The 11,859-nt window shown below is 52.6% G+C and overlaps 1 protein-coding gene across 1 annotated transcript; it reads right to left on the bottom strand.

The window, feature by feature from the left end:
• Positions 1-78: 78 nt before the first annotated feature.
• Positions 79-4,556, bottom strand: GGT6 (gamma-glutamyltransferase 6). The gene is made up of 4 exons (XM_074320088.2): positions 3,748-4,556; positions 2,947-3,146; positions 2,745-2,858; positions 79-2,448 (listed from the first exon to the last, which is right to left on the bottom strand). Exons 1-4 carry the CDS (start codon positions 3,879-3,881, stop codon positions 1,409-1,411), a joined length of 1,488 nt encoding a protein of 495 aa, XP_074176189.2. The 5' UTR covers positions 3,882-4,556; the 3' UTR covers positions 79-1,408.
• Positions 4,557-11,859: the final 7,303 nt, after the last annotated feature.

The following is an 11,859-nucleotide window of genomic DNA, read 5'->3' as shown; positions in this document are numbered from 1 at the left end:
TTGGGTCGGCTGGGGGCGGAGCCAGGGCGGGGCGGAGCCGGGAGGGGGGAGGCGCTGGCGGGGGCTGGGCGACCCGGTCCTTCTGCTCTCGCTGACTCCAGGAGTTCAGGAATTAGGACTTTTTTCTGAGTGCGGTGGGGTTATTGGAAGGCTTTATGGATGGGCTAGGCTTGATTCTATTTACATTTTTAAAAGATTATGCTGCAGCTATGTGTGCGGTATGGATTTGTAGGAGTGCAAAGGTAGACGCAGGAAGAACAGTTATGGATAATGGAGGATCGGACTAAGGTGATAGGAGAACAAATAAAATTTCAGCTGATTTGGAGCTGGTAGGAGGTGATGGATGTGGAGGGAGAAAAAAAAGAGAGGGATGCCAGATTTGGAGGTAAACTAAATGGGTAGATTGTGGTGCCATTTACTGAGCTCAGGAAGAATTTTCTTTGCTGGGTGAGAGGTGGAGGTGGTGGGATCAAGAGTTCTATTAAATCAGAGATACCTTTTACAATGTGTGTGTGAGGTACTACCGTGTTTCCTCGAAAATAAGACGGGGTCTTATATTAATTTTTGCTCCAAAAGACGCATTAGGGCTTATGTTCAGGGGATGTCATCCTGAAAAATCATGCTAGGGCTCTTTTCTGGTTAGGTCTTATTTTTGGGGAAACACGGTACTGGTGACCGCTGTTGTTGACTTGAGAAGCTGTCCCTGGACAGTTGTAGTGAGAGAGACCCCAGCCCTTGGGGAGGTGGGGAGGTTAGGGTTGAACCTGGCCTTTAAATTCCATACACCCAGCTCTTGCCTCTTTTGTGCCCCTGGGGCATCTCCTACTCACCCTCTCAACCTCTTCCTTGTTTTGCTGTCTGCTTTAGAAAGTGAGATTAAGAGATTTATCTTGGAGGTGTCGTGCCCTAGGAGGCAGGAGGTGAGTAGAGCAGGGGGAGCTGAAAGACATCAGCCCAGGCTCTGACTCTGGGTGAGTCTCCTGTGCTGCCCACTGGGGAAGCTCTGACACCAGGCACCTCAAAGACTTATGGAAAATTAACCAAGAAGCAGGAATGGCACATGGAGTCTGGGAGACGTGATTTTTATTTTGTTTCCAGCCTCGTTGGAGGAGATCAGAAGAGGGTGGCCTGAAGGGGAGGGCGGAGAGGCCAGCAGTACCCTTGGGGTCCTGAGCCTAGGCAGGGGCTTGGCCTTCTCTTACCTTTCCTTCCCAGAGTTGGATCTGAACTCAGGGCTGACCCCAGGCCCTGGTACTCTTTTCTTGTCCTCAGTTTCCTTAGCTGAGAAGAGCCAGTCCAAGTAGCTGAACAGGCCAGAGTTTGAGTGCCTGAGCCAGCTGTGAGCGCATAATTGGTGCACACTTTTTATGCACTCCATCGCCGCTGGGTCTGCTCTGCTCCTGCCCCCTCAGAACCCCTGGAAAGGGCAGCAGCCATTGGGGACACTGGAGACGTGGGCATGCTCTGCATGGGCTGCCACCTGGAGCACAGTCCCTTGGCCACACATGTTGGGGCTCTCTGTTGGTCCTTGCTGGGCTTGGTGCTGGTGCTGGTCCTGGGCTTGGAGCCCGGCCAGGTGGCTGAGCAGGGTGTGAGTTGTGACTCTGGCCACTTCAGGGGTCCCTGAAGCCACCAGCCCCAACACGTCGGCTTCTGTGTCATCTAGGCTGGCACGAAGGATGAGGGGGCAGGACCAGGTACTAATTGCAGACTTAGCTACCAGGTTGCTGAGTAGAATCCCAGTGCTTGGGGACAGGTGTCGAGAGCCAAAGGAGCTGTTGAGTGAGGAGGTGAGAAGGAGCACAGAGCCGCTGCTGTCCACAGTGGCCAGGACACTGCTCATGGGGGTTACAGTAGCTTTTTGGGGTAGTAGGCAGGGGTCAGGGCGGGCCCCTTTAGACTGTAGGGCTGTCTCCAGCAGTGTCAGCAGTTCTGGGCCAGCTGAGGGGCTGGGGGTGGTGAACAGGATGCCCTGGGCCAAAGGTAGCTGCAGTGCTGGCTCCAAGGTGGGCGTGGGCTCAGCTGAGGACCCATCCAGCCCCAGGTCTCTGGCCAGCGGACTCAATAGGGCATCCTTGGCAAATTCTGGGGTTGGGGCAAGTGCTGCCCTGCGTAGCACATCTGCCAGTTTTGGGTTGGTGGCTCGGGCCCCAAGGCCAAGGGGGCTCCCGTCAGTGTGGCAAAGTAGTGGACAGAGACCCTTTGTGCCCTGGGCTGCCAGAGCCCTGGCCAGGGGCATGTCTACCAGGAAGCCCTCTTGAGCCAGGGTGGTGGGGCCCACCAGCAGGCGTGGCCAGGGCAGGCGGCCGAAGCGTGTGTGCAGCAAGCGCAGGGTAGGCAGAGCCGAGGGCATCCCCAGGCCAGGGGCCAGGGTCTGGACTGGGCCTGATGTCAGGGCAGTTGAATTGCCCGAGGAGCCATTGTGGAAGAGGCCCCAGAACATGGCACCTGGGGGAGACAAAGGGGTCACACATGGGTCAGCGGCACTGACTGGGGTCAGTAGCCCCAGGTAAAGGGCAACTAACTTAGCCTGGGGTCAGAAGTTACTAACTCTGGAGACCCACCTGGGGTCAAGACCACAGAGACCTGGGATCAAGGATCACAGCCTAGAGTTGGGGCTACTGGCCAAGTCCTAGGTCATGCTCACGAAAGAGCCTTGAGGTCACGGCCACTGAATGCCTGGGTTCCAGGTCACCAATGAGACCCAAGGTTGGAGTCGCTGTCTGGGGTTGTGGGTCACTGACCTAGCCCGGTGGCGTGAGGATGCACCACTGCCAGACACAGAGCTGCTCCAATTCCGGCATCCACGACATTGCCCCCAGCAACGAGCAGCTCTTGGCCCAGGTGGGAGCATGTGGCTGCAGCAAGGAAGGGACTGTCATGGGGCGGGGCCTGGGTCCAGTGACCCCGGCCCCTCCCCTCTCCCAGGCTGTTCCCATCACTGACCTGCAGGGCTGATGATGGCACCGTGGTGGTATACGCCGGGGCGGTGGGAGTGCCCACTGGGTCGAGGGGCAACGGGGCCAGAGGTTTCTGTAGAGCTACCCCTGGTGTGGAGTTGCCACGTGGCCAGGGAGAAGCCAACAACCAGCAGCAGCAGGGTGGCGACTAGCTGGGCCCAGGCCCCGGGCCGAACACCACCTTTCCTGCAGAGAGGGGTAGCTTGAGCCAGGCCTGAGGTACGGGGACACCCACGAGCCCCAAGAAAACCCAGGGACTGTTTCCCAAAAGGTTGAACTTGCTTGCAAGAGGACTATAAGTTTGCCAAGGAGAAGGGCCTCTTGGCAGATGGTGTAATGTGGACAGAGACATGACGATTGGGGAAACTGAGGACAGCTAGGGAGGGAGTCTCTGGAGAGAAGGTTGGAGAGGCAGGGTTCAACCCGGCTGGAGGCAGGCCTGACAGGGATTTGGCAGGCTTGAGGAGCAGGGCTCAGCCAGGTGTGGCCAGGCCCCAACCTGCTCAGCAGGTGCCTCCTGAACTAGGGGGTGGGGTCTGGGAACCTTCGACAGAGCAGCTGGAAGGGCTGGCTTGGTACAAATTTTCCTTCAGACACAGACCTTGGGTTGACTGGTTCAGGCCAGACCTGGGGCTGCAGCCCAGGTTCCCCCTATTCAACCAGAAAGTTCCTGGAGCTGAGCCAAGCGCGGGGTTGTGTGACCCCCCCCCCCTTAGGGGCCCCAGAGGGAGGGGCTCACCAGCTGTAGGCCTGAGTTGCCAGGTGCCCAGACCACTCCCTGACTCACCCATAGGAGTCCTGGGACCTCCAGGGGTCAGGGACGAGTGGCTCTGATATCTCTTCCTCTTCCTCCTCAAGCTCCAAGCTCGGCTCCCAGAGCAGCAGCTTTTGGTAGAGCACAGGCTCTGCTGTGACTTCCATGGCCCCACGGTGCCCGCCTCAGCTTGCCTGCCTGCCTGCCAGCCTTCCCAGCTGAGTCTCAGGAGGCCCTGCCCAAGCCAGGGAGGTGGAGGCAGCCTTGGGGAAGGGTGCCGTGGAATCTAGAACAGGTCTAGGCAGGTCATGGGGCCAAGGAGGCTGCGCATAAGTCTGCCCCATTAGGTCACAGGGCCGTAGGGGTCATGGCGCTCTGTCAGTGGACATAGCTCAGTGGACACAGCCCTTGGGCCACAGCCATAGGCCCTGAGACCCAGGATGCCCGCTGGCTCCCTTTCTTAAGGGATGCAGCCCCTGGGTCCCCTGGCCTGTTCAGGACTCTACTCTAGGGACAGTAGAGCTTGAATTGGAACTACAGTTACATTGTGGCTTGAATCAGGGCTCAGCATGTGAGTAGGTTCTGATGTGAGGAGGTGTTTGGTCTCTAGCTGGGGTCAAGGGTCAGCCTGAGGCCCTGCCAAGGATCTGGGTTTATCTGGGGAGCAACTAGTGGTGAAGGCACATCATGCGGCTCTTGTCCAGCAGGTGGCGCCATAGGCCTCTTGGGGACCTGCAGCCTGGAAACCATGTTTCCAAGTTCCTTCACTCTGATTCACATCACGGACCCCAAAGAGTGCTGCAGGACAAGTTATGGACTTCAGTCATATCCATTCTTTAGTCATCTCTCTGCTGACCACCCTACTATGACCACTTCAAACCTTCTCCCTCTTCCCTGCCTCGAACCCCAAACCCTCTGACTTGCACTCTCGGTGAACCATCTTGCCTCCTAGATCACATGGACAAATCAAGATTGATGGAAGGAGCTCCCAATATCCACCCCCACCTACAAACCCACCTTCCACATCGCTCTCTCCTCCCCATCTGGTGCAATGGAAAAGTTACTCTCTGCCTCTGGTTCTGGCCCAACCCTTCCCACCTCTTGCCTCCCGCTTCCCCAGGAACCTCACTCTCTTACTGACTCCTTCTTTCCTGTAGCTTCCCGTCTTCTCTACTGGGTCCTTCTCAACAACTTTTAAACACTCAAGTCCGGAATAGGCTTGGTCAAGATGGCGGAATAGGTAAACGCTATGCTCACCTTCTCTCACGACCACATCAAAATTACAACTAAACTACAGAAAAACCATCATTGAGATTCACCTGAAGTCTAACTGAACTGAAGCCCTACAACTAAGGACATACAGAAGAAGCCACCTTGAGACTGGTAGGAGGGACAGAAACATGGAATGCACTGGTCCCACACCCACATGTGACCATTAATAATCAGGAGGGATTAATATTCCATTGTTAACATCTTTTTATCCAATCAACTATCGAAGGACCCTTTGACTCTGGGTGGTGAGCACACAATAGAAAAATAAAAATCAGGAGGGATATCCCAACTACGGAGGTTTCCACTGAGGAATGAGGGGTCCCAGCCCCACACCAGGCTCCCCAGCCCAGGATTCCATTGCCAGGGAAAGAAGTCCTCATAACTTCTGTCTCTGAAAACCAGTGGAGATTGTGGCTGAGTGAGATGGAGGTCTCCTAGAGTCCCAGGGGATCCTCTTAAAGTGCCACTCACGCACTTACTCCCTGATGGACTCAGTCGCTTTGAGTTCCAGCGCTGGGGAAGCAAATAGAAAGTCGCCAGGGACAGGGAGGAACTGAGTTATCTGGCTTCAGGGCGATGGCTGGAGGGGCAGTTTTCTCTCAGATGGAAGAGCTTGCAGAAGCCATTGTTTCTTTGATGAGCCCTACTCCCTCCCGTATGTGCAGACACAGGCGGCTGCCATATCTGGTCTCTAATAACTTGGCTAACACCCTTTGTTCACCCAGCCTGGTGATTCCTGGAGATCTGCCCCACCCAACTTTTGGGCCTACCCAAGCCTCTTCTAGTGGCTTTTCCATACAAATGGCCTATCTAGGATCATACTGCGGGCTTTCCTAAAACTCTGAAAGGTTCACAAAACCCAAATAAGCAGCCTCTGGCTTCAGCATATCCTGTACCTCTGGCTAAGCAGCCCTAAGCCTGGCACTAGCCATAGCCAGCCTCAGTTTTCGGCTTGGCCTCTTGAGGCACCTGTAAGCCCAGTGTGGGTGGCGGCCATCTGCAGCTACTGCGGCTGAACTTGGCTGGTGATGTTCTGTTTCTTAATCCCATGTTGGTTACATGAGTGCGCTGATTGTGAAAATGCACCATCTGTATGTTTACGATATATGCACTTTTCTGGAGGTGTATTGTATTTCATTAAAAAGCTTTTGGAAAAAAAAAAAAGCTTTTGGGGTGGCTGGTTGGGTGGCCGGACGGCTCAGTTATTTAGAGCGTGAGCTCTCAACAACAAGGTTGCCGGTTCAATTCCCACATGGGATGGTGGTGTGGGGACAGAGCCAGGAGTGCAGTTTCCAGGCTCTCGCCCTCACAGGGAAAGGTGCTCACTTGAGTAGTAAATGGCCATCAACTGTGATTAGATGGCCATCAACTGTGGCTAGTTGGCTGTCAGCTGTAACCAGTGAGCCACTGGCCACTAATATAACTGCCGTGGCTATGCTAGCAGAAAATGGGGGCTAGCAAGAGGATAGTGGCTGAGCTAGCAAGAGCGGATTGCAGTTAGCATGGCGGATTGCAGTTAGCAAGTGGGGTTGGTTGGTTGGCAGAGAAGCGGATGGCAGGTTGCAGATCGTGTGGATCCTGTTTCCTGTGTCTCCTACCCAGCTGCCAGCGAGACTACAGTGGTAAGAACCCCCCATCCACGGCTCCGTTGGTGTTCCTTTTTGGCCTCACCATATCCTGCGTTCTTATTTGGGGAGCGGGACCAGAGACCCTGCATGACACCCTGCATGACAGGGGGCTGCACCCCCTGTAACTAAAGACTGAAAACGGTGACTGGACTTGGAGCTGAGCTGCGCCCTCCACAACTAGATTGAAGGACAACGACTTGGAGCTAATGGGCCCTGGAGAAAAACTGTCCCCCAGTATTCCCCAATAAAACAAACAAAAAAAGCTTTTAAAAATCACTATTTTCAACATTAGAGCAACAACCACAGAAATCATCCTTTAATCCCACTTGGCTCTCCAGCCACTTCCCTTTCTCTTGGTCTGTTCACAAGCAGGTAAAGTGTTCTATGACTTTGGTGTGCATGAGAATCACTCGGGAGCTTGTTAAATCAGGTTGCCGGGCTCCATTCCCAGAGAGTCTGCAGGTTTGGGGTAGGGACCAGAAATTTGTTTTCCTAACTCTCAAGTGATGCTGCTCTCACCAGTCCTGGAAACACACTTCAAGTAGCGCTGATCTACAAAAACGCATCATCTATACCTGCTGTCTCCACTTCCTTGCTTCTCATTTTTTCCCCACAGCCCTCCACAAGCTGGTTTCCATCCCCAACCCCCCAGAGAAACCGTTGGCTTCCAGATTTTCTGATTCCATGGCCCAATTAAAAAAAACCAAACAACCAACAAATGGAGACACCAGCATAGGTTGCCATGTTTTTCTTTTGCCAAGGGTGGGGGGAAAGTCACAATTACCATCTGCTCTCATTTTATAAAAATAATTTGATTTCACTTTCTGTTAACACAATGTAGGAAGGTTATTGTCTCAGAAGGAAGGTCAGACCTTCCTTCCTGGGAAAAGGCAGTTGGGAACCTTATGGGTGTGTGCTGCCCTCATCTCCTGCCCCATCCTCAGTCTGGCTTTGGGGCTCCTTGCATTGGCTCCCTTTGTCCAGACACGATTCTTTGGTCCCTGCCCAGTCAACGTTCCTGCTCTTCGAGTGTGGGGGCGGAGCCCCAGAGAGTAGTTTCCAGGCTCTCGGCCTCACATAGACAGGTGCTGGCTCAGGTAGTAAATGGCCAACTGTGATTGCATGGCCATCAGATGTGGCTAGTTGGCCGTCAGCTGTAACCAGTGAGCCATTGGCCACAATATAACTGCTGTGGCTACGAGGAGGAGAGTGGAGGAGAGTGAAAGAGAGTCGCCGGTGGGTTGCAGACAAAAGGGACAGCAGGTCGCACGTCCAGTGAACCCAGCCTCCAGTGAGACCGTAGTGGTATGACTCCCCTGCCTATGGCTCCGTGGGTGTTCCTTTTTGGCCTCACCATATCCTGCGTTCTTGTATGGGGAGCGGGACCAGAGAGCCCGCAGGCTTCCCTGCATGACACATGGCGCAGCGAGCAGGGTATGGTGCCAGCCAAAGCTCTCCGAAGGACGGTGGAGCAGTTTGTGTGTATGAACACTCAGCCTGAGGAAGACCAGGAGGAGCAGCTGCCGGAGAGCTGGACCCCCGTGGAGGGGTGGGAGGACGTGGACGGTTCTCCCACCAGCACAGGAAAAGCCATGCAGCTGCTGGAGAGATGGAGCCCTGTGGAGAGGTGGAAAGATGTGGACGGTTCCCCAACCAGCACAGGCCAGAGAAAGCGAAGGTCGTTGCGGCCCTGTGGGCCAGGGAAGTTCCTGCTCAGGCAGCCCGGATGCAGGACTTGTAGTCCCAGGAGGTAACGCTTGCTGAGTCCCCTGTGGGAGATGAGGGTGAGGTCAAGGTCGTCCCTCACCCCCAGGACAGCCCTGGTGAATGACTATGGACTATGGGGAATTGCCTTCCATCCTTAAGTTAATGGACCACTTGACTGTTTGTTTGGGAACTGTTGTTAGTGGAACTGGGGGATATTTGCTTTTGTCTCTTGACTGGCCGCCATTGAGAATATGTAAGCACCTTGATTGTGAGTCGCTGTTGTTCCAGCAGGGTACCCTGAGAGGCACAGAGAGAGTGGCAGTGCCCTGAGAGCCCTGGCTGAGTCCAGGAAGTCTGGCTGTGCCCAGGAGTACTGGTGGTGCCCTGAGAAACCCTGGCTGTGTCCGGGAAGACAGGTGGTACCCTAAGAAGTCCAGGAAGTCTGGCAGTGCCCAGGAGTACTGGTGGTGCCCTGAGAAACCCTGGCTGTGTCCGGGAAGACAGGTGGTACCCTAAGAAGTCCAGGAAGTCTGGCAGTGCCTAGGAGTACTGGTGGTGCCCTGAGAAACCCTGGCTGTGTCCGGGAAGACAGGTGGTACCCTAAGAAGTCCAGGAAGTCTGGCCGTGCCCAGAAGCACTGGTGGTGCCCTGAGAAACCCTGGCTGTGCCCAGAGAGCCTGGCTGTGTCCAGGATATTGCATTCACCCCCAGGCTCCTCGCACAGGTCCCCTCGCGGAAGACGCTTGTCGCGTAGATTGTGAGGCGAGAGCCTGTAGGGGTGGAGTGTGGGGGCGGAGCCCCAGAGAGTAGTTTCCAGGCTCTCGGCCTCACATAGACAGGTGCTGGCTCAGGTAGTAAATGGCCAACTGTGATTGCATGGCCATCAGCTGTGGCTAGTTGGCCGTCAGCTGTAACCAGTGAGCCATTGGCCACAATATAACTGCTGTGGCTACGAGGAGGAGAGTGGAGGAGAGTGAAAGAGAGTCGCCGGTGGGTTGCAGACAAAAGGGACAGCAGGTCGCACGTCCAGTGAACCCAGCCTCCAGTGAGACCGTAGTGGTATGACTCCCCTGCCTATGGCTCCGTGGGTGTTCCTTTTTGGCCTCACCATATCCTGCGTTCTTGTATGGGGAGCGGGACCAGAGACCCCGCAGGCTTCCCCGCACGACATCGAGATATGTCCAGAAAGCTCTTTGGGAGCAAGACCTCCACTGATAGGGTCATGTGTTTTTTCTCACTCACAGCTCTGGGCCTGAACATCACTGCCCCTACTTCCCAAGAGATGCCTATTAGTTGAGCTCCAATTAGATGCCAGACAGGCTCTGGGGATGAATGGTGGTCAGGCCAAGGTGGCTCCAGGGGCAGATGGAGCCAGTCATTTTAGGAGGAGTTGGGAATGGCATTGGCTTCAGGACCTGGGTCTGGTCTAGTTTCTGCCACTGACTCACTACGTGACTGCAGGCAAATCGTTTAACCTCTGGGAGTCTTGACTCCAATTCTGTAAAAACGTGTCTAACAATATCTATCCTCCTACATATTATTGAGGATTCAACAAGGAAATACATTTACAGTTTTTAGGCCAGTGCCTGATACTGAGTGGACCTTCCAAGACACGTGAGTTCCTTGCTGTCTGTTCTGTGAACTTCAATATCACAATGCTAAAATGATGTGGATAATCCCCAGCTCTGCAAACACACACACACACACCACACACACGGTGGCTCTAAGTCTGTAGTGTAGGACTACAGATTCATCCATTTCCCCATTTCATTATTGATTTATTCTCTTATCCTAACGTTTCTGCACATTAGAATCACCTGGTAAGCTCAGGCAATACCCAGCCAGACCAATTAAATAATTAAATCAGAATCTTTAGGTTGGAGATTCATCAGTATTTTTTAAAGCTTACTAAGTGTTTTCAATATGCAGCTAAGGCTGAGAACCACTGCCTTATCTAGCCCCTTAGTCCAATGATGTCTGCAGCTGGAATCACTACCAGTGATTTCAAAAACAAACAAAAAAAACACCAAAATGCTGCTCCTCACCCAGTCCCACACCAATGGCGTCAGTATTTCTGGATGTGAGCGAGCCTCAGACATCATGATAATCTCCTCAGGTGATTCCAATGTGTAGCCAGGTTTGAGAATTGCTGCTTATAATAATATGCTCACAGGCGCATTTATCAGGCAGTCACTAAGTACCTCTTCTGAGGCATGTGTGCTGGGCGAGGGCAGCAAGGAGCCTGGGAACAGCCTAAGGTTGGTCGTCCCCAGTCCACAGAGCACGTCCTCCTTCCATCCAGAAGGGCTCCCAGAGGTGAGAAAGGATATGGGCCCAGCAGTTAACTTTTCTCCAGTTCCCTCAAGCAGACTTTCCTGGTTGTCATCTCTCTCTGGCTCGGACCTTCCGTGTGTGTGTGTGTGTGTGTGTGTGTGTGTATCTGATTAACTCCTCAGTTTCCCCTCTCCTCACTGCTCACACACCCTGAGATTCTCTTCCTCATGTACTACGCTGCTCTTTGTGCCCAGAGTTAAAATGGGAGAGAGGGAGGAGGAAGGGGGCAAGAAATGTCTTATTCTGACTAGTACTGTGTGAGCTGCCACACAGTCTCTCTAGGCTTGGTATGTGTATAAAGCTGACTCCTTGTCTACTGGGGCTCTTTGTAAATTCTTTCAAAACCCTTTAACCCACACCATTATCGGGTCTCTCATCTGCAGGTGGGTCCCTCGGTGTTTATTGGTAGCTGACTTCTACGGTAAGCTCACAAGCAGTTCAGGTTTCAGCTTCTTTCTGCTAAGGTCTCAACTTTCCTCCAGGTGGCGCGCTTGGACAGGTTTTAATACAGCTCTGTGCAGGTATTTGCTCTCCCAGGGCTCACATCTGGTCCATTTGGAAAGTCACACGTCCTTTTTTTTTCCTCAATAGATTTTTAGGGGTACCAGTTTCCAATGCTGCAAACTGTCTTAACTTTATTATCAAAACTACTATGGGCCAGCAAGTCTGTCATACATTCTATTTTAAAAATAACATTTAATTATTAAATTATTTAATTACATAGATTATTAAAATGTTATTTAAAAAATAACATTTAATTATTGAGGCATAATTTACATAAAGTAAAATTCACCAATTTTAATGTATACGAGTCACGCATGATTTTTATTATGTCTTTCTTAAATGTTTGGCAGAATTCATCAGTGAAGCCATTTGTGCCTAAAGTTTCTTTTAGGAAGGGTTAGCTATTCTTTTTGAGTGAGCTTTGATAATTTGTGTCTTTCAAGGAATGTACACATTTTATCTAAGTCAAGTTTATTGGCATGAAGTTGTTCATAATATTCCCTTATTATCATTTTGATGTCTGTAAGATTTGTAGTAATGCCCTATTTTTCATTCCTGATAATTTATGTCTTCTCTCTTTTTTATCCTGATCAATCTGTCTACAGCCTCCACTCCCACCCTCACCCTCCACACACACAACACACACACACACACAATTCTATAGATCATTTTAAAGAATCAGCTTTTGGATTAATTTCTG

This window comes from Rhinolophus sinicus, chromosome 12, assembly GCF_057876585.1.
Source record: "Rhinolophus sinicus isolate RSI-liver-muscle chromosome 12, RSI-T2T, whole genome shotgun sequence".
Classification (NCBI taxonomy): Eukaryota; Metazoa; Chordata; class Mammalia; order Chiroptera; family Rhinolophidae; genus Rhinolophus; species Rhinolophus sinicus.
This window is presented reverse-complemented; position numbering and strand designations above follow the sequence as displayed.

Bases quoted from the DNA above. Each gene is read 5' to 3' on its own strand.
- GGT6 (XM_074320088.2), bottom strand. From the start codon at position 3,881: ATGGAAGTCACAGCAGAGCCTGTGCTCTACCAAAAGCTGCTGCTCTGG. The intron at 3,147-3,747 runs GTGAGTCAGGGA...CCCTCTCTGCAG, and splicing joins AGGTCCCAGGACTCCTATGG to GAAAGGTGGTGTTCGGCCCG. The intron at 2,449-2,744 runs GTCAGTGACCCA...TGTCTCCCCCAG, and splicing joins TCCTCACGCCACCGGGCTAG to GTGCCATGTTCTGGGGCCTC.